Source organism: Monodelphis domestica, chromosome 4 (genome assembly GCF_027887165.1).
Source record: "Monodelphis domestica isolate mMonDom1 chromosome 4, mMonDom1.pri, whole genome shotgun sequence".
Taxonomy (NCBI): Eukaryota; Metazoa; Chordata; class Mammalia; order Didelphimorphia; family Didelphidae; genus Monodelphis; species Monodelphis domestica.
Genome location: NC_077230.1, coordinates 222,594,314 through 222,615,034, shown reverse-complemented (window position 1 = coordinate 222,615,034; position 20,721 = coordinate 222,594,314). Strand labels below are relative to the sequence as shown.

At 38.7% G+C, this 20,721-nt stretch overlaps 1 protein-coding gene across 5 annotated transcripts in view; it reads right to left on the bottom strand.

The window, feature by feature from the left end:
- Positions 1 to 20,721, bottom strand: part of SPATS2L (spermatogenesis associated serine rich 2 like) — a 244,050-nt gene that overhangs the window by 10,449 nt on the left and 212,880 nt on the right. For all 5 annotated transcript variants that reach the window (XM_007494583.3, XM_056794169.1, XM_056794168.1 and 2 more), the window contains one exon: positions 7,637 to 7,695. In XM_007494583.3, the coding sequence (XP_007494645.1) occupies positions 7,637 to 7,695 (59 nt within the window). The remainder of the gene's footprint in view (positions 1 to 7,636; positions 7,696 to 20,721) is intronic.

Here is a 20,721-nt window from a genome sequence, read left to right as displayed (position 1 = left end):
AAAAGGCACCTAATCTAATCTCATCTGCAGATCTCAACATTCAAATGGGGAAACTAAAAGAAACAAATATCTTAAAATAGAGACAGTGAAAAATTACAAGTTGTCTAAAAGCCACTTAAAATTCCCTACAAATCTGGATCACAGTGTAAAGCATGGGAATTCATATTGAGGAAACAATGTTTTGTTTTATATCCTGAAAAATATCTAGAAAATCTCTGGAAATCATACTAATTATTAAAGAAATTAAATGCTAAGTTATAAAATGGAATTTATTGACAGTTTTCTATATTTCATCCACCCAGATTCACTTAAGGCAACTAACTGCCATTTGAGTCATACACTCGTATTTGACTTGACACTAAGTGCTTTGGGGAGCTAAAAGGTTCCCAGATGCCTCTGCTCTGATGATATGCTTCTGTTCTACAAAGAGAGTCAAGTTCCAAATCCAAGCATTTCATGTCTGTATTGTAAATGTCCCCAAAGGCACATTTGCAAGACTAAGTCAATGCCAACTTGAACTGGAATGGTCCAAGAAGAGTATTCTTCAGCATCTGCACATGTGGAGGAGACACCAGGGAGTTCTCAGCCTCTATATTTTCATACATCTGTCAGCTAAAATCCAGATCCAAATAGACCTAGTAGCCCACAGGCATTTCATGTGAATTTGTGACAGCTCCTAAAATACATTAGAGTCTACAAAACAATGAATAAACACACACACACACACACACAGAGTAAGGCTGCATTTACAATGCTATCATTTAACAAACTCTTACTTCTCATTTAAGTTCTAAAATCAGTGCCTCCATTTCAATGTCAAACACTGTTTGCTATAAGGGGAAAAAAGTATAACTGAATGAGAAAGTGTATAAAGCTATTCATTTTAAATTCTTGGCTGAATAATAAATAACCCATTAATCTATGAGGTTTGATTCACAGCATACCCCCAGAACCACAGTGCCAAACACAACATGATTTCTTATTGTGAAGATGTTTAACATACAAAATATTAAAAATAGGCATTTAAGTGCCTGAACGAAGCAAAGTAAAGAATGACTCAGGAGTTTAGGTGCCCTACAAACCCATATACCATGTTATTAATCTGTGATAGGCATATCTTTTTATAAAATTTAACATAGTGATAGCGATGTTGGGATATTAATAAAATAATCAAACCATAAATCACATAGCCAATGTCAGGCTGCTATAATTCCTTTTTGATTACTTACCCCCTCCCCCTGATTTACCAAGGCACATTTCCCAGGAAAGATTGATCTGTGCTGCAGAGCCTCTCAGAATATGTAGGAACCTGCTAAAATATTCACATTTTTTGTACTTTTTTTTGTTTATGGGGGTGGTGATGGTGGTGGTGGTAGAGTCCTATATGTGAATATGGAAGATGGGGAACAGGATGATGTTTTGGATGGAATCAGGAGAAAGTAGCAGTTTCCTTTCCCAAAGTGGTCATTAGGAATTGTGCTAAAAAAAGTTTTTAAAATGTCCAAGTTCCTTTCACACAGTGATCAAAGCAATGGCTAGGCATATGCCTTAAAAAGAATCAAAATGGAAAGAAACATTCTCTCTCTCTCTCTCTCTCTCTCTCTCTCTCTCTCTCTATATATATATATATATATATATATATATACATGCACATTTTTTCCATTTTGGAAGAAATATATATACATATATAACATATGTATATATAGAGGATCTTTATATATATATATATCTTTTTATATCTATATTCATAGCAGCACTTTTATGATGGCACAGAACTAGAAACAAAATAGATACCAAATAATTGGTACATAAATGTCATGGAATATTACTGAGTCATAAGAGAAGATGGATTTGAAGCACAGTATTCAGAGAAGCATGGGAAAAAATATGAACTGATTTAAGTGGAGGAAAATAATTATATACATTGATTACAACCATATAGGTGGAAAGAACAACAATGAATCAATCAAAGGTCTTGAGTTCAAATCCTGCCTCTGGCATTCACTGGGTCTGTCACCTCAAAAAAAAGTTATTTCATTTCTTTGAGTCAGCTTCTTGGTCTATGAGTTAAAGAGATGAGACTAGATGGTTTCTAACTTCTCTATCAGCTCTAAATATATAATCCTATGAAAATTGAATGCTGGGTAATTATTAAGATCTGGGTTGGCTGAGGAAGAAATGAGAAAATGAAGCTCCCTTTTTCCTTTGTAGAGGTGAAGGAGTATAAAGGACTGTGTAGAACTAGTCAAAAAACATATATTGCCTATACTGTCAGAATTGGTTGTTGGTTAGTTTTGCTGAACTAGCTACCCCACTCTCTTTTTTTTTTCTTTTTTGGTACAAGGAATAACTCACTGGGTAGTGGGGAAGGGATATATGTTCATAGATAAAGATAACAGAAGTACAAAAATTATCTATAAACATTTAAAATTTTAAAAATAAAATAAGTGTCTTGGTACCCACAATTTTCTTGCCCATTCAATCTTAGTAGGACTGGAAGTCCAGAGGTCCAGAAAGCATATTGTTAAATAAAAAGTCTTTGAAGCAATTTATATGATGTAGGAAAGTATAATAAGATTAATCAATAGGCTCTTTTTTTTTTCAGGACCACAGAATAGGAAAGAGGTGATTGGAATTTTCAAGATGAAACTAGCTGAACAGCTGGAATAATAAAATCATAAGATGTTGGAGCCAGAAAGGACATGAGAATGTATTTAGTCCACCCTCTTCTTTCAGATAAGGAAACTGAGGGCTAGAGAAGTTAAATAGCTCATTCAGGGTCATGAAGCTTGACTCCAAGTCAAGCATTCTTAATCCAAGCATTGTCAGTTCCCAAGGCATACTAGTAATGCTCTCTGACTTTTCTTTATGTATGATTTTTGGAGCAACTGACAATTAGATGTCATTGTTCTTTTCTGAGGCAGCAAGACTTTAGCTTTCACACCAGTGGCAGTCAAAAACCAAAGACTTCATCCGAGAGGATGTGAATGGGCCCCAAAATAAGAGTGCAGGTGCAGAATTACCAGCTAGCTCCTCCAGTGCTCAGACTAATGTAAATGTGCATGTAAATGAAGACATGTGCATCAGCAAGCCTTTGGAAGCATTTTATATATATTCTACATTAACATTTCAAAGCCGTTCATTATGAAAAGACCCTAAAACTTCAGATCTAAAGCAGTATTTCTTTTGGAGGCAATATTATCACCTCAAAGACATCAATCAAAGATTCAGGTCAAAACCTGAGGTTCATTTGATCACATCAGGATAAATAGAATTATAAGGAAGTTTTGAAACTATCATTTTTCCTCTAGAAATGTGAAAGGGAAAAATTGTTACATTGGAAGAAAACTTGTATTTCACTGTATTCAGGAGCTGAGACATTAATATTACATAATTATCTCTATTTTTAAGAAGTTATCAGGATTACCAAAATGTATTTTCTCTCTTGCCTTTATAAAATCCTTTAGAATTTTAGTAATGTTTTGGAATTTTGGAATCATAGAATTCATGAAGTGGACAGACCTTTAGAATTCACTACGTTCAACTTCCTTGTGTTACAGAGGAAAGGAAACTAAGGCCTCCAAAAGTTAAATGACTCATCCAAGGTCACACAGCGAGTCAATTTGAGAACTGCACCATGATTCTAGGTGCTCCTATTCTCGGTATTTCTTTCTTTGTACTATCTTCATTACTACCTCTTCGAGTTCACAGTTAATGCAAATTGAAGCATACAATGCTTTGCTTTATTTCCTTCGTGGATTTTTCTCTGTCATAAGTAATCTTCTTTCACAACATGACAAACAGGGAAATATGTATTTCCATGTATAGCAGCATATATATAACCTATATTATGTTACCTGCCATCTTGGGAAGTAGGGAGAGAGCATGGATCACAAAATGTCAGAAAACAATTATTAAAAATTGTATCTACACATAAAAAAATAAAATCCAATCCCTAGTTCATGTCAAAGTTAAGCTCAAATACAACTTCTTACATGAAACCTTTTCTTATTTCCTCAGCTGCTTGTGTTCTCCCATGCATGAAATTTACTTTGTACATACTTATGTGGCGGCCTTGTTTTCTCTGATAATGTACATTCCTTGAGGTCAGGGCTATTCTCATCTTTGTCTTTGCATTACTAGTGCCTAGAACCGTACCTCGTATATAACAGGCAGTTAACAAATGCTTATTATTTATAAGATGAACCATATTATGTGTATATATATATATATATACACACACACACACATACACAATATTGCCTCTCCCTCCCCCATCCTCCCTCTTGAGGGAACCCTAGACATGAGCCATAACTTAAGCCTTAAGCAGATTTTATTTTTCTGAGGCATTGGGATGGGGGACTTAATAAGCTAAAATGTGTGCAAAAGGGGAGCCTAAGCCCCCTAATAAGAGGCAGGCCACCCGCCTTTCCCCCCATGACTGAATCAGATCTAAACTGAATTCTTGGTTACACAACTGGGAGTAGTGTAGTACCCTAATTCTTGTAGACTTAACTGGGTGGTCCCTCAGTACGAGGAAGTATATTGAAATAAATGCAAGCTATTCAGATAGACAGCCCTAAAGTGTCTCAGAATCTGTATGGAAGAAGCAGACATTAATGTGGAACCCATAAGAACAAAGGTAGAGAAATTAGAAAAATAAGAGAGGAGAAAGGGGTGAGGAGAGAAAAAGAAAGCAAGAAAGAGAAAGGGAAAGAGAGACAGAGAGAGAGGGAGGGAAGGGAAGAGAGACAGAGACAGACAGACAGACACACACACACACACAGAGACAGAGAGAGAGTGAGAAAGAAAGAGAGAGAGAAAAAGAGAGAGAGACAGAGACAGACAGAGACAGAGAGAGAGAGAGGAGGGAGGGGAAGAGAAACAGAGAGGGGGGGAAGAAGGGGATGAGGGACAGAGAGAGAGGAAGGGAGAAAGATCCATCTTTTTTCCTGTAAGTGGTCAAAAGCAAGGAATGCAAAAGAGGGAGAGAGAAAAATATCAAAAGGGCCTTCTAGGGATTTACATAGAAGACCTTGGGTACTAATGGCTATTCATACAAGGGTTTCTGTTTTGTTTTCCTTTTCATTTCAATAATTTTTTTTTTATCAACCACTCAACCAACAAACATTGATTAAGCACCCACTGTGTACCAGGGACTGGTGATACAAATACAACATATGGAGCAATCCATGCTTTTAAGGAACATGCTCTGTAATACTGAGATCTCTACCCTTGTAAGAGAGGAATCATTCTCAATATATTGAATGGTAGTGCCAGGTAGAGAGACTTTCCCAGGTTTTTGGGGTGGGGAACTGTGAGGCAAGAGAAGTGAGAGGCCTCCTCAGAGTAGGTCCAGACACTTCATGCCATGAGAATTGTTGACAGAACAAAGGCTCTGAGGTTTTGATTTATTTCTTTAGTTCATAATTCCTTGTTGAAATTCTGCTCTGTGTTGAATTGTGGCATGAGGTCAGTGTAATCTAGGCTTCTTAAAGCAGATGTCAGGGCAGTACCAGCTCTGAGAGGCCCTGAGATAGAAAGTCTTTGAATGTGAGTCTAATTACAGACTGGACATCTCTCATCCAAGGACCAGGTCTGCTAAATGCTCAAGAGATCTGCATCAAAAGGTTGGCCACTATGGGTTTCTTCTTCTTCTTCTTCTCATTATTGTTTTGCCTTGGCAACTCATGGCAGGCTATCATCCTAAGGGTTTGTTTATGTTACTGGAAGTAGACCATAGCACTGAAATAATAATCATAGAAGTACTGAGGTTTGCAGTCCTGCTGGCATGTTCAATTATGGTGGACCCAACACTCCAGAGAAAGCAAATTAATTTCATTTACTAAGTGTTTCAGTATGACATAATATATATGCATATTTATATATATGTATATATGTATATATGGAAGGGGCAGCTAGGAGGCATAGAAGAAAGAATGCTGGACCTCACAAATTCTGATTTTCCCAAGATCAAATCACATTATTAGCTCTGTGATCCTGGGCAAGTCACTTAACTCTGTTTGCCTCAGTTTCTTCATCTATAAAACAAGCTGGAGAAGGAATGGCAAACCACTACAATATCTTTGCTAGGAAAACCCAGAATGGGTTCACAAAGGGTTGGATACCACTGAAAAATGACTGATCTACAGCAAAATATATGTATAATGGGTGAGTTTTGAAGTCAGGAAACTGGTAAAGTCCTATTTATGACACTCACCAGTTCTGTGACCAAGGGCAAGTCCCTTAAGTTCTCTGCCCCAGGAAACTTTTTAAATCAACAAATTTCTTATCTATTTTGGTAGGAGTTTCTTTTCCACAGGATAAAATCTTTAGTTTAGTTGACTTGAAAAAATATATCAAAAGAATATTCAATGTGTAGAATCAGTGTGGTAGGGTACATAGTGTTTAGAGTTGGAGTCAGTAAAATGTGGGTCCAGATCCTACACCTAGAACTTATTTCTTCTCTTTGTGCCCCACAAAACTTCCTAAGAATGCCAGTATGGTGTAATGGAAAGTATACTAGGTCAAGAGACAGAGAACCTGGTTTGTATCTCACCTCTGATGGTTACTGCCTGTGTGATTTTTGGCAAGTTATTTATTGATCTCTTTGGGCCTCAGTTTCCTCATCTGTAAAATAAAGGGATTGGACTAGGTGGCTTCTAAAGTTCCTTCTACCTCTAACTGGCCTCTAAAGTTCTAGGATTCTATGATCCAAGACATTATAGCAGGCTCCTGGTAGAATTTCTACACCAGTCGCTCTTCACTGTGAGGAAATCCAAGACCTTTTACCGATCTGCAGACGTGTTCAACACTTTGCAGGTTACCGTGTGGGGAAGACAGAATCTCTTTCCTCAAGAAGCCAAGGAAACAACTGAGAACACTTTGGAGATAATATCCAGGTGATTTCAAGATACTGTTTGTTCCTATTGTATACAGGAGTGATGTAGGAATTCAGAATAAGGGAAAGATCAATTTGATGTTCTGTTATACACACGGAGGATGGATTCAGTTGACATAACTGCTTCAATTATGTGGCAATGGATTGTGTTCATTGTCCCAAACCATTCTAGGAGAGAAATAATCTTCAGAAATCCTTCAGACTTCAATACTTTTTGGCTTCTGACATGATTGCATGGGGAAGAGAAGGCTGGAAAAGAACCCAAGGGTTTTCGTTTTTTTTTTCCCTGTGAGAAAATGATGTGATAATGCCCTTGCACTGAGATGAGAAGGCATTGTCAGAGACGATATACAGTAAAATCTACTGTTTCCACTTTTCTCTGAAAGGTCGTGAAACTGAGGAGAAAAACAAGCTAACACTGAGAAATGCAAAAATTGTGCTCATCTACTTTTCCTGAAGAAATATGATGTTCCATGAAAATGCAACCATGTCCTAACTACAGAGGCTATGAAATCATGCTAACATGCCATCTACAATGTCCCACAGGCTGTGGAATGTCATCAGAACTGTGGAATGTTCAGGTCTGAAAAATGTTTAAAATTCTATTGTCATTTTCTCAGGGAGGACAATCTGGCACCCAGTGCTGGTTTGGAGTAAGGGAGCCACTGTAATTTGATCTGGGGAATTCCCCTTCTTAACCCAAAAATTCACATTAGGCATCCCTCCATCACTTACTTGCTTCTTCTTTAACTTTATCCATTTCTGCCATTAATGAAACTTCTTTGTCAATGATGCTGAAAGAAAAGAACAATTTATTCATGAAAGATTGACTTTATAATTTAATTTGCCAAACATTTTTAACCACCTACTATGACTGCCATGCATTGTACTTGTTCCTGGGATCAAAAATGTAGCATTCATTCCATGTCTTCAGGAAGATTTATGCTACATAATTGTCAATAAACAAAGAGGGAAAGAGAAAAAAATTTAAAAATTAAACAAGTTAACAAAAATGGCTACTACAAATGCTTGTGTTAGGTTGCCAAACTATTTATTTTACTTGTCCAAATAAAAGAAGGTAAGCTCTAAATGATGTTCATTTTATCATTACCCACAGAATTTAATTCAATAAGCATTTACTGACCACATACTATGCATAAGGACTGAGGATGCAAAGAGGTAGTGTTGAAATAACTGCTCCAAGAAAAAAATCTGGTTTTTACTAAAAATAAAATTGATGCCCTGCTATCTGGCCTCCAGATTATCTAAGTCAATTTAGTGCATTCTCAACTTTCTTCAAGTTGCAACTTCCTCTGTTTTGATTTGGTGAGATTTCATTTCCCCGAGATAAGTGTTATGTGGTCTATTTACTTTTGAAATTAAAGTCATTTGAAATTAATTTTCTCCTGAGAATTTTGCAGAGCTTATTGAAGTAATTGGTGCCTCTGTGGGGTATCACAGAAGCATGGTTGGGAATCACTGAGAGTGATAACTGATTGATGGGGAGAACTAAACATGAAACACCTGGAGAGTGAAGACATCTGTAGGAGCTTTGCGGCAAGTGACTTGGGAATGGTGTTTTAGAAGCTGTTTCCACTCAGGAAGTCCCAGAATCAATGTAAACTGTGACTAACTCTTCTGGATAGCTGCTAAAAGCCAGTAAGATACCTTGCATATCAACTACAGGATGTCATCAACTACTCAGAAATATAACATGAAGTAATGGAAAAACATGGCAGACTCACTGCATGGCAGTTCATTGCTGTGTGGTCAAAGAAAACTATGAAGAATAATATTAGCATATCTATACTACGTTAGACCTGTTTGGTGTCTTGAGATATTCACAAATATTCTAAGGTGACTGAGTCACTCATTCATTTATTTATTCATCTGATGATGATAAATGATGACAGAAGTACAGTGAGTAGCAAGAGGGCTGGTTTTGGCATCGAATTCAAGCTCTACCTCTTGCTGTCTGTTTGACCACAGGGAAGTCATTTACGTTTTCCCAGCCTTAGTTTCCTCATCTGTAAAATGCCAAGTTCCCTTCCAGCTCTGGGACTATTGTCCTAAGATCCCAGGAACTTACATTTAAAATTTGTAAAGTATTTTAGATACATTTTCTTACTGAAGTATGACACAATTTGTGAGGTAGATGCAATACATTATTGAAACTGAGCCCTGGAGAGGTTAAATGACTTGCCCACAGTCAAGCAGCTAGGAAGTGTCAAGGGCATGTTTTAAATGTAGGACTTCTCTGATATAATGTAAGCTCTTTGTGGGCAGGGACACTTTCATTTGTATCTTTCTTTCCAATACCAAGATAATCCTGATGCACAACATTCAAAAAAGACTTGTTTAATTGATTCTTGTCTCTAAGCCCAACACTCCACTCCTTACACCACGTGGGGTCTTGTGATAATCATGCAAGTCATGCTAGCTAGTCTCAATAGTGACCTGTGTGACCCATTCCCTGCCACTGGCAGAACACAACAAGCTGGCATTAGGTAAGGGAGTGTTGATCTCTTTTATGCACACTTGAGGAAGCAAATGAAGACGTGGAACCTGTGTTAAATTGCACTTTTCCAAAACCCTGGAAAATTCAACAGACCTTGACCAGCTTTAAAAGTTTGTGCAATCCCAGAGCTGCTCCATACAGATAAGTCTGTTTTCAAAGCTCATGTGTAAGAAGGTATGATTTTGCTGAGTCAGTGGAGTGCTATGAACTGATAAGGCCTAACACCGATGAGCGTAGAGCAAAGAAACCTTACAGCATTAGACTGGAGAGTTCCATTAGTAATATAGAACTGAAAGCTGCCTCTGAATTTTTCTATGTGGGCAGCATATTGTCCATTTATACCCTTATCCTTGCTCTCCCCCACCCCCATGTCTTCAGTCCCTATTTATTTCTTAATCCTTTGCAATCTTGGCTTCTGACTAAAAATCTCTCCAAGGTTACCAGTGATCCATTATTTTTCTGGTCCCCTTAAATCTATAACCTCGGCATTATCCTTGACTCCTTAAACTTTCTCACCCCACATATCCAATTAACCGCCCAAATCTAGCTATTTCTACCTCCCTGACATTCCTCTCACCTGACTCCTCTCTAACTCCAAAGCTCTCACCTTAGTTCAAGCCCCCATCTCCTCTCTCTTAGATGATTGTGATGGCCTTTCAATTTGGCCCCTTTCTCCAATCTACCCTCTACACTGAAACAAAGTGATATCCCTTAAACCGACACAGCCAGGCACCTGGCTTAGTGCCTTACAAATATTTTACTTTATCCAAATGATGACCCTGAGTCAAAGGTGTTATTATCCTCATTTTACCCTGTAGGAAACTGAGGTAAACACAGGTTAAGTGACTTGCCCAAAGTTCTACAGCTAATGTCTAAGACCAAATAGGAATTCAGGTTTTTCTTGACCTTAGCTCAGCATTTTATCCATTAAGCCACATAGCTACCCAGCCCACTATCTACTCAATTTCTGCCTCACTTAGCTACTTATGTTTCTTGCCACCAAAAATATAGACTGACTTGCTCTAAGATGAGCTCCATCATCTGATTCTCTTAAAATCTTTTAGCCAGAAATGCTACTGTAGTTATTACTCAAAGCCCTAGGACTACTGGTCACATCACAAGGAAATATCCCAGGAGCAATACAACTACCCATGATCCCTTGTGCCCCTGATCCCTCCCCTTCCTCCTGTCAGTAAAAGAAGGGAGGAGATTCATTTTCCTATGGGTACAAAAATGATAGAAATTGTTTCTTGGCTGGTATATGGTCCTGGCTGGCTATAAGTCATGATAATGCTAAAATCTTAGAATTCTTAATCATGGAAGAAGTAAAAAATCATTTGAAGTATTATGATTAAAAGACATGCCAAGTTCAATAGTGTTGAATATTCACCAACTATAGTACAAGAGCTTAAGGTCAAAATAGGAAGTTGATGATTCAGTTTGCTAATCTGACTTCTTAGGATTTGCTCTTTTCCCCACTTAATCATCCATAACACCAAATACTGACCCTTTCTTGGCTTAACACTTTATTTTCCACATGCTTAAAAGAAGTACAGGCTGACTTTTCCAAATGACTTCTCCCTGACCACCCAAAGTATTCCTCATAGTATAATTTAGACTAATTTGGAGGGCATCAGAATTAAGGGACTTCTAATAATACATATTCTAATAAACAAAGCTCACAGGGCTCATATACTGACCTTAAGTTTTGTAGGATTGTTCTTTTTCCTTCCCAAACATATGTCTTCTAATTTTGCCTAAACTGCTTGGGCAGTAAAGTTTTATTTTGGTGCTATAAAAAAAAAAGCTTTTATTACCAAAGCAATAATACCTAAGGAGAAAGGGATAACCATGACAACTATTTTATGTCTTATTATATAATCACTGTGATAAAGGGTCATTTTATAAAAATGTTTCTACTGTGGATTCCTTCCTATAGAATAGTAAAAAAAAAAATTCAACTGAGAGCGAGAAGGGCCCTCAGACCCCATCTAGGCTTAGACCACATAAGATAATAGGTCTGAGGCTGGAAGGCATCTTGAGGTATCTGGTCCAACTTCCTCCTTTCAAGATGTGCCAGTTGTGATCCAAGGAAATAAAATAATTTGCCTGAGGAAATGTAAGAAGTAAGCATCCTGGGGCAGCTAGGATAATGGATTGAGAGCCAGGCCAAGGGTCAGGAGGGCCTGGATTCAAATCTGGCCTCAGACACTTCCTAGCTGTGTAAACCTGGGCAAGTTATTTAACCTCCAGTGCCTAATCCTTACTGCTCTTCTGTTTTCTTTCTAAGACAGAAAGTAAGGGTTTAAAACAAAAAAGTAGTAAGCATCTTAAGTGGTAATTAAACCCAAGTCTTCTGACTCCAGATCAGTTCCCTAGATAACTTGAGGGTCAGCTATGTGGTTCAATAAAGAGTACCAGGCCTGGAATTGGGTTCAAATTTGGCCTCAAATACTTTCTAGCTGTGTGATTCTGGGCAAGGCACTTAACCCCATTTAGCTAGCCCTTTCTCTTCTGTTAGAATTGTTACTAGAACAAAAGGTAAGGTTGTTGTTTTTTTTTTTTAAGAAAGAAAAAAAGACACCTTCATAGAAACAAAATGACTATGACCGTAGTCTGATAAAGGCTTTTACTTAAAACCTGGACACTAAGAATGTGTGTGACAAAACTGTGAGACACTAAAAAAAATGGTAATAGTGTCCTGGATGGGCTCCCTGAAATCTGCTCTCTTAAAATATAAATAAGGAATGATCCCTTGAGACAGATGGACAATACAAGCAATCAGCTTGGAAGACACAATACACTTATGAGCTTGGGGTGTAGAAAGAGGAATTTAAAAGGGAAGGGGTGTTAAAATAAAGAAACGCACACCAGCCAGAGCTCCCTGTTAGAGCTAAATCAAGCCCACATTCCCTCCCTGATGTATTTTCCTCAGGGAGTATGTTTGTAGTGAGTGAAATTGTCTGAGATCATCTGGTCCCAAGCAATTTCACATCAGTACCTTCCAGCGGAGAAAGTGACTTTTGTGCAGGCCTCCCTCAACTCATCACCTGCCAAGTGGAAACAGAATGGGGAGATAATATCAGAAATCAGAAGGAAAACAGAAAGAAGAGGTGGAAATGGGCAGCGATAGGCATCCAGGAAATGAGGGCACATCTTCCTCCCTGCAGTTACTGTACAGAGTAAGAAAATGGGGAAGATAATAAGGGGGTGGGACTTCATGGGGAGAATGAATCCAAATGAATATAAATGCAATTTTTGAGTCCTCCTGGCTCCCTCAAGTGGTATAAATCATTTAAATGAGTGAGAAGCTGCATAGTTAGGATTCCCAGCATAAATAATTTCCATTTCTATCAGCGAAGACAACAGAGGTAATGAAAAAGCATTTCCTTCCTCCTCAGGTCTTGCTCCTTATTATCACATTAAGATTAGGAACTGTGCAAACTCATGGAATGATAGTTTGACTTCTGACAGCTGTGGGTAAATGCATTTGGCTTCTGTGAATGTCTAAATGTGAACCACAGGCTAAGGTCAGTTGGTTTCCATACTAGGGAGCTACCCTGAATGAGGGTTAAGGGAGGGTCCCTTCTCCAGGTCCTGCCACTGTCCTTTCCAACGCCAATCTTTGTCTTGACAACTCTCACTGGAGGTTGGGGATGCAGCATGGCCTCCTGACAAGACCTAATGAGTCCACCTTGGGCAGAACCTGCAACACTGTACCCTCAGCTCTGACCTGTAATTTCTGTCAAGGACCTGGGTCCCTGGGCCACCTTTGGAGCTATGACTAGTGAGTTCACAGTTGTTAGGATGCTGATGCTAATGAGTCCCTATCTTTTACCCATTCCCTTCCCTTTCCATGACTGATGGTCCCACAGGGGCTTTTATGGAGGTGGGGGATAGAGACTGAGACAATGTTGCCACTGAGAAAGGGCATCTTCTTTTTAGAACAGTCTAGGAAAATGTGATGGATGTGTCCTATACTCTTCTTCCCTAGAGAGTACACCTTCACTTCACTGTTCACTAGTCTCTCAAAGTCACTGCCTCATCTTGTGGAGCTTGGGTTCTCTCCCCACACAGGTTTCACCAGATGGAAAAAAACTCAAACTGCCCTTTTTATCTCTATTCTATCCCACAAAAATTGTATTCAACCATTTTTTCTGGTAAAGGGTTCTCACCCCCCCCCCCCCGCCCCGTCATACACAATTATGAACTACATAGGGGCAAAAGCAAATAAAGGAAGAGATTTCAAGCATTACATTGGCCCAAGACTAGGGCACTTTTGCTCTGCAGGTTTGGAGGGAGGGAAAGATTGCTCCCAACTGACTAAGAAAATGTTGAATGTAACACTCCTTATCTGTTGAGAGACTTATTCAGTTTTTGCAGTCTTTTAGAAAAGACATATTGAAGAAGGATCTCCTTGGAGGCAGGGGAGAGAGAAAGACTCCAAATGCAGACTATAGCACTTTGAACTATGGAGATATATGTGAGCCAGCCCTAAGTTTGGGAGGAAGCTAGGTTACACTGACAGGGAACCAGACCTTGTATTGCTTTTTGCTTTCTCTTTGCTTGACTGCCCTTCCAGTTACCTTCTGCCAATTCCCTCTCTATTTCCCATATCCCATCCTCTCTTCCAAGTTTTATCATTAGAGTCAATTGACCCTATTCCATCCAGGGTGGCTATCATATCATGTTTTAGGTTTTTAGTCAATAAAACTGGCTTCTGAAAATTATAGGTATCTCAGTACTGCTAAAATATATGTTGATAGTACTTGGTGCTGACCATGGTCATTCCAGGCTTGTGATAATCTCTTCTTTGATGACTGACTACACAATCGCCTGCAAACAAAAAGTCCCACACCAACTCTCCCTCCATTTTAATCTTGGCTGCTAGCCTTTTCAAGTTAAATAATTTGCCTTGGCACAGCAGCTGACTTTGGTGCCATGTTCATCCTTGCTAAAGGACTACCTCACTGAAAACATCATTCTCAAAAACTGGGAACAAACACATGACCCTGCTTCATTCCACTGGTGACTGGAAGCAGGAGCGCATCATTTTTTATGTAGAACCCATTCAGGCATGGCATCACAAAACTGGTGTACAATACCGATGAACTTTAGGCATCCAAATTTTGCCATGATGTTTCACAAGCCCTGATGACTAGGAGTATCAAAGGCCTTAACCATATCGATAAATGTTGGGCATAGAACTCTGTTCTGCTCCTGGCATTTCTCCTGGAGTTGTTAGACAGCAAACACTACACAAACATTCCTTGGCCCTTTCTGAAGCTACCACTGGCTTTCAGACCATCTTCCAAGTGAAGGATCAGCCTATCAAGGAGAATTCTGACAAGAATCTTGACAACAATGACTAAGAGAGATCCCCTTGTGATTGTCACAGGACTATTTCCTTTTCCTCTATAGAGACAGACAGTGGAATCATCCTTGATCTCCTGGGGGATAATCTCCTCTTACCATATCAGTTTGTGTGTGATCAATGGACCTCCTGTCTTGTAAATCTCTTCTGGAATAGAATCAGCACCAGGTGCTTTGCCACATGAGAAGAGCCTAACAGCATTTAAAACATCTTCTACAGTTGGAAGTTTATCTAGAGAGTGTGAAGATTAAATTTAACTCTCCCCTGATTGTGAAAATGAAATTAATTAACTCTCCCCTGATTGTGAAGATTAAATTGTAACCCCTGCCTATTTTTAGATTTAATCACCAAAGGTGTAAACACCCCATTCACACTTGAGAGGAGGAGGCCTATGACCCACATGGGCAATAGTGGGTGATGAATCAGAATTAAACTAATTGCCCCTGAACAGTCTTAAAGCAAAGCTTCAACTATGATTTGTAGACATAAAGTTAGGGGAAGGCACAGGAAGTGATGCAAAAGAAAATGTCTTTAAAAGGGAGTTACAATTTCCTGAGTGAGTTCTACTTGGAGTGGAGGCTGAAGAAGAATCTGCTGACTGTTCCTGCGACCCTTTTCCTGGTGAGATTGTTCTTAAATCTCTTCCTTTTGGACTGACACATTGTGAGTGAAAAGGCTGACTCCTTTCCTGGATATTTTTCTGAAGAAACTAGCCTCAGAAGGGACCTACCTCTTGAGAGAGTATTCCCCAGGTCCATGGCTTTGCTAAGGCCTCTCCAGCTAAATTAACTCTCCCTGCTCAGGTTGAGCCAGGGACTGGGAGTAAATTACTTTAGTGCTTAGGCTAGATATCTTACCCTATTCTCTCTCTAATTTTCTTACTTCACTCTTTCTATATTTTGTAAATAAATTGTCAATAAATCTCTTTGGAAGAAATTAAATTCCCGGTGACTCTATTTTAAATATAATCCAGTCCAACCTTTTATAATATAATGCTGTTATCCCCTTACAAGAGGGATTGATTTCAATATAAGGTATACTGTCAATGGCTTCAGCATTAGTTGATGGAGATCTATCAAGAACACTAAGGAGCCCATTTTTCCAGGATCATGTCCTTATCACTGTGTATCAGTGCTGAGTAGCTGAGATGCATCATAGGTTTTTGGCCCGGAAATAGCCTTCAGGGCATCACAGAAGTCCTCTGGGTAGTTATTCAGTATAAAATTGAATTTGTTCTGTGCTATTACTGAACTAAGAATCTTGCATCTCTCTAAAACTTCACCTGTACTTTGTTTTTTATGCTCAACTCCAAATTCTTTCTATTAATTCCTCTTTTTAAAAATCCTTGGATCTTAGATCATTGACAGAACTAAGGTTACAGTTGCATTCTGGGGCCAATCAATAATGGATACTTTTTAGTGGTACTCATGCTTGCTCTCCTCCCCACCTCCCACCACCATTTTGCTCTTGAATCACTGAATCAGAATTCACTCTGTTCCTCTATCCTAGATCTCAGGGAAAAAAGAAATACTTGAGACACATAGTAAAGAAAAGCAAAAAATTCTTTTTGTCAGTAAGGGTAGGGCTTGGCACCATAGGGGAGGTAACAATGAACTAAATTGCTTAAATTGTAGAACTGAGAGAGTGTGGTAATTTGTAGATGGGAGGTGGGCTCTGAATAGGCTGCATTGGAGAGAAGGCCTGGAAGCTGAAAGAACAACAGAGACATTGATCAGGTTTACCTGAAAAGCCCAGAGGTGAGGAATACAGAAATAGCTTTTTTTTCTTTTCTCAAAACAATTCACAAAGCATTAGAAGGAAGATGAGGGAGCTGTGGTAGGAAATAGCTAAGTGTACCAGTAAGGAGATGCAAAGGGCAGAAAAAAGATCTGTGTTCATGAAAAAAAAGTGAGAGGGAGGCTTGGAAAGTTTGGGGTTAGCATTCCAACTTTTAGTATTCTGTTGTATTGAGAAAGGAAGTTTATCTGCTCGCATAGAAAATACACTCTATATTTCTTTGTCAGGTAAGTCATCCAACCAGAAATATAATGAAAGGAAGACAGCCAAGGGGGTTCACTTTTGCAAGCACGCTGGAAGACACTGTGTGACCATGTCCTTTTAGATTATTCCAAAATATTCATCACCTTCAGAAACTCTCTGGTACTATCAAAGCCATGTTCAGTACAACCAGATACAATAAAAGCTTATAAACGGACTAAAGAGTCATTTTCTCAAGGACTCAAGCTGTGAAATAGCATTTTTCAGATCAAACAATGACACCAGAGAAGCATGTGTTAGTTATACTGCATGACTCAGCCACGCAGATTAACAGCCTTGGCCTCGTTCTCTTCCAAATACAAACCCTCACAGAAACGAAGTACTTGGTGTACTATAGCAGTGAGCTATAGCTATAAAAGGAACCAATTCAAATTTAGAGACTTTTCAGGAATAAAAAGCCAGAATGTAGATTTCAAAATGAAATAAATTTATAGTAATATATGTACATATACATATATATCAAATATGCACACACACACACACACACACATATATATAAACTCTGAAAAAGGGAAAAGCCCTAGAAAACATATTAAAATGCTAAGATGAAGGCAGAGAAAATGGACTCAATGGCAAATACTATCAACAAAGCAATGGGTTCAAATCAAGAAAACATCTAATGCCCAGTGGACTTACGTGTCGGCTATGGGGGGTGGGGGGAGGAAAAGAAAATGATCTATGTCTTTAACGAATAATGCTTGGAAATGATCAAATAAAATATATTAAAAAAAAATGGACTCAATGATACTATCTTCCAGAGGTACTTAAATGACATGGTATACCGCTAGAGTACCAGACCTGAAATTAGAAGATCTAAGGCTAAATGCTGTTTTAGACTCTTACTAGCTGTGTGACTCTGGCTGGACAAGTCACACAATCTCAGATGGCCCCAATTTCTTCATCTGTAAAATGGGGATAGCAGTAATAACCACCTCCCATGGTTGTTGTGAAGATAAAATGAAATAATTTTGTAAAGTGCTTTGCAAATCTCAAAGTGCGATATGAATGCCAGTATTACAAGTTGTAGAGTTATGTGGGTTTATGGCTGATTAATTTTTTAAAGCCCCTACCTTTTATATTAGAATCAATATTGTGTACTGGTTCCAAGGCAAAAGGGCTAGGCAATGGGGTTTAAGTGACTTGCCCAGGGCCACCGAGCTAGAAAATGTCTGAGGCCACCCCCACTTGAACCCAGAACCTCTCATTTCTAGGTCTGGCTTTCTATCCACTGATCCACCTAGCTGCCCTCTCATTTGTTTTTCAATAAGCACCTACAATATTTCTGGTACCACACTAGGTATACAAAGACACCAGTCCCTGACCTCTAGGAATTTACATTATATTGTAGGTAGTGGAAGCTGGAAGAAATATGTACCCAATAAAGTAAATGCAAAATATACAAGAAGGAGACATTACATAATTTTCAGCAGGGAGGGCACTAATAGCTGGGAGAATTGGGATTTGTGTAGTAGCTGTCACTTGATGGGAGCTCTGAAGGACACTAAACACCCCATGAAGCAGAGACGAATACAACTGAATGACTGGACCTGAAAGCAGTCACTAATTGGTTAATGTTGCCCTGGGATGTGGAGAGAGGTCTCCAGAATATAGAAAGCTCTTTTGGGGCAGGGAGGAATTTTTACTTTTTATGGCTTTTGCACTTCTGTAAATAGCTCAATGCTTTATGTGTGGTAGGCACTTAAATGCTTGTTGAATTGGGGGCCTCAGTGATTTGTGTTTGACACTGGGCTGTACAACAGTTTAAAAAGAATGACATGAATGAATGCAAAAATCAAATTTGACATCCTAAATAGGCTTCCTGAATTGGTGAAAATGGAAAACTGGCAAGGTATGAACATGGGGGTAAACAGAATCAGGATCCCACTTCATCTGGACATCTTAGAATAATGAAACAAATCTCCCAAGATGAAATTTAATAGGAAAAGATACCGAGTTCTTCACTGGAGTACATTAAAAAATCGACCTCACAAGTACAATATAGAGGAGACTTGGCTATAAAGCAATTTCTATTAAAAAAAGATTTGGGGGTTTCAGCAAACTTCAAACTTAATATGAACCAACAGTGAGACAAAAAGGCCAGAAAAGTGAGTGCAAGCTTAGGCTGCATTAAGAGAAGCGCAGGGTTCAGAATGAGGGAGGTAAGAGTCCTCTGGTCTGTTCACAGCTCAAGTATTATGTTGGGTTCTGGGGTGGCTCAGTGTAGGAAGGACCTGACAAACTGGAGCATATTTGGCAGAGGACTGTGAGGCTTTTGGGAAAATCCCTTGGGGAGAAGTTCAATGAGAAATCATTAGAAAAGAAGAAGGTGGGGGCTTAGGGGATGGCACAAGGACATGAAACTTGCCTGTAGATATTTGAAGAGTTCTCATGAAAACAGAAATTAGATTTGTCTGTTTGGCCCCTTAAGGTGGAAGCTACAAAGGCAAAGTTTTGCTTTCAGAGATATCCCAAAATACAAAGGGCCAGCTCAGGAAGTAATGGGTTGTTGGGCCATCACTGGAGAATTTCTGAACAAAGGCTGGGTGACCATTTGTCAGGGGTGTTCTGAAAGGGTTTTCTGTTCAGATACTGGCTGGATTAGATAGTCTCTGAAGTCCTTTTCATTTCTGATATTTTGGAAAACAGTTAAAATCTGAGTAAAACTACAACTCTATAAGTTGCTAATAAGTTGGTGCCCATTTGCATTGTCAGAGGGAGTTTCCTCATCAAAAGTTCCTTCCACTTAGTGAAATCACAAGTCTGAATAAGAAAAAACAAAATTTAACTCCATTATCTACTGAATTAAGAGGATTGGGGGGCAGGAAAAACACTTTCTATTTACACACCACACATTTCTCTAAATCACTTTGCTTGTCGTATTGAAGAAACTTGTTAAAAAAAGTCAGATTACTGTCATTCAAGTTAGATTCCCAATGCTGATCACTGTCCATTACTACCTCAGGTGTCAGGAGTGGCCTGTGTCCCTCATACAAATCACCTCCCAAGTGGGCACATACTTTTCCCTGGACCCCTGCCTCAGGGAAAGCAATTGCTTTTCCTTCTTTAGCTGGAGGAATGGAACTGTCTTCTAGCACGTAACTGCTTCTCTGACTCATGTCTATACAGCCAACGGCTTTTCCTGCAAGGGAGCTTTTTCCTTTCCTTCTACATGAAATCTGTATCTCCTGGTGGGGCTGCCCTTCTCTCCACCTCCCATTGAAAGCCAGAGTATGTAGTAAGGAGGTAAAACCTTTCTGCTTTTAAATTACATCTGCAGTTAATTCAAGCCACTCTACAGCCAGAAAGTTCCTAATAAAATGAAAATAGAGTCAAAGAATCTTGGCATTGGAATGAACCTATAGGGGTTAATTCTGTTTGATTTTTTACCCATTGAAAGAACTCCATCTACCACATCCCTGACAACTGGGTATCAAAATTCCACTTAAGCATTTCCAGTGATATGTATTTCCTATTTATATTCCATTTTTGATCAGCTTTATTCATAATAATAGCAGCTTTTAAAAAGGTGTTCTTTGGTTATAAAGTGCTTTCACACATGCAATCTCATTTAATCTTCACAAAAATCCTTTGAAGTAAATGTAAATATGATTATGGCCATTTTACAGATAAGAAAATTGAGCCATAGAGAAAATAAGACAAGCTAATAAGTGATAAAATCAAGCTTTCAACCCAGATCTCCTGATTCTAAAACATTCTTTTTCTTCTATGGTATGCCATCTCTTTTTTTAAAAGCTCTTCCTTAGTATGTACCCAATTCTATTTCCTTTTGCTTCCTTGTCTTAGTTCTAAGGGTCTTACTTTAAGTCTTTGGAGACTCACAGAATCAAATCCTTTCTCTAAATATTTGAA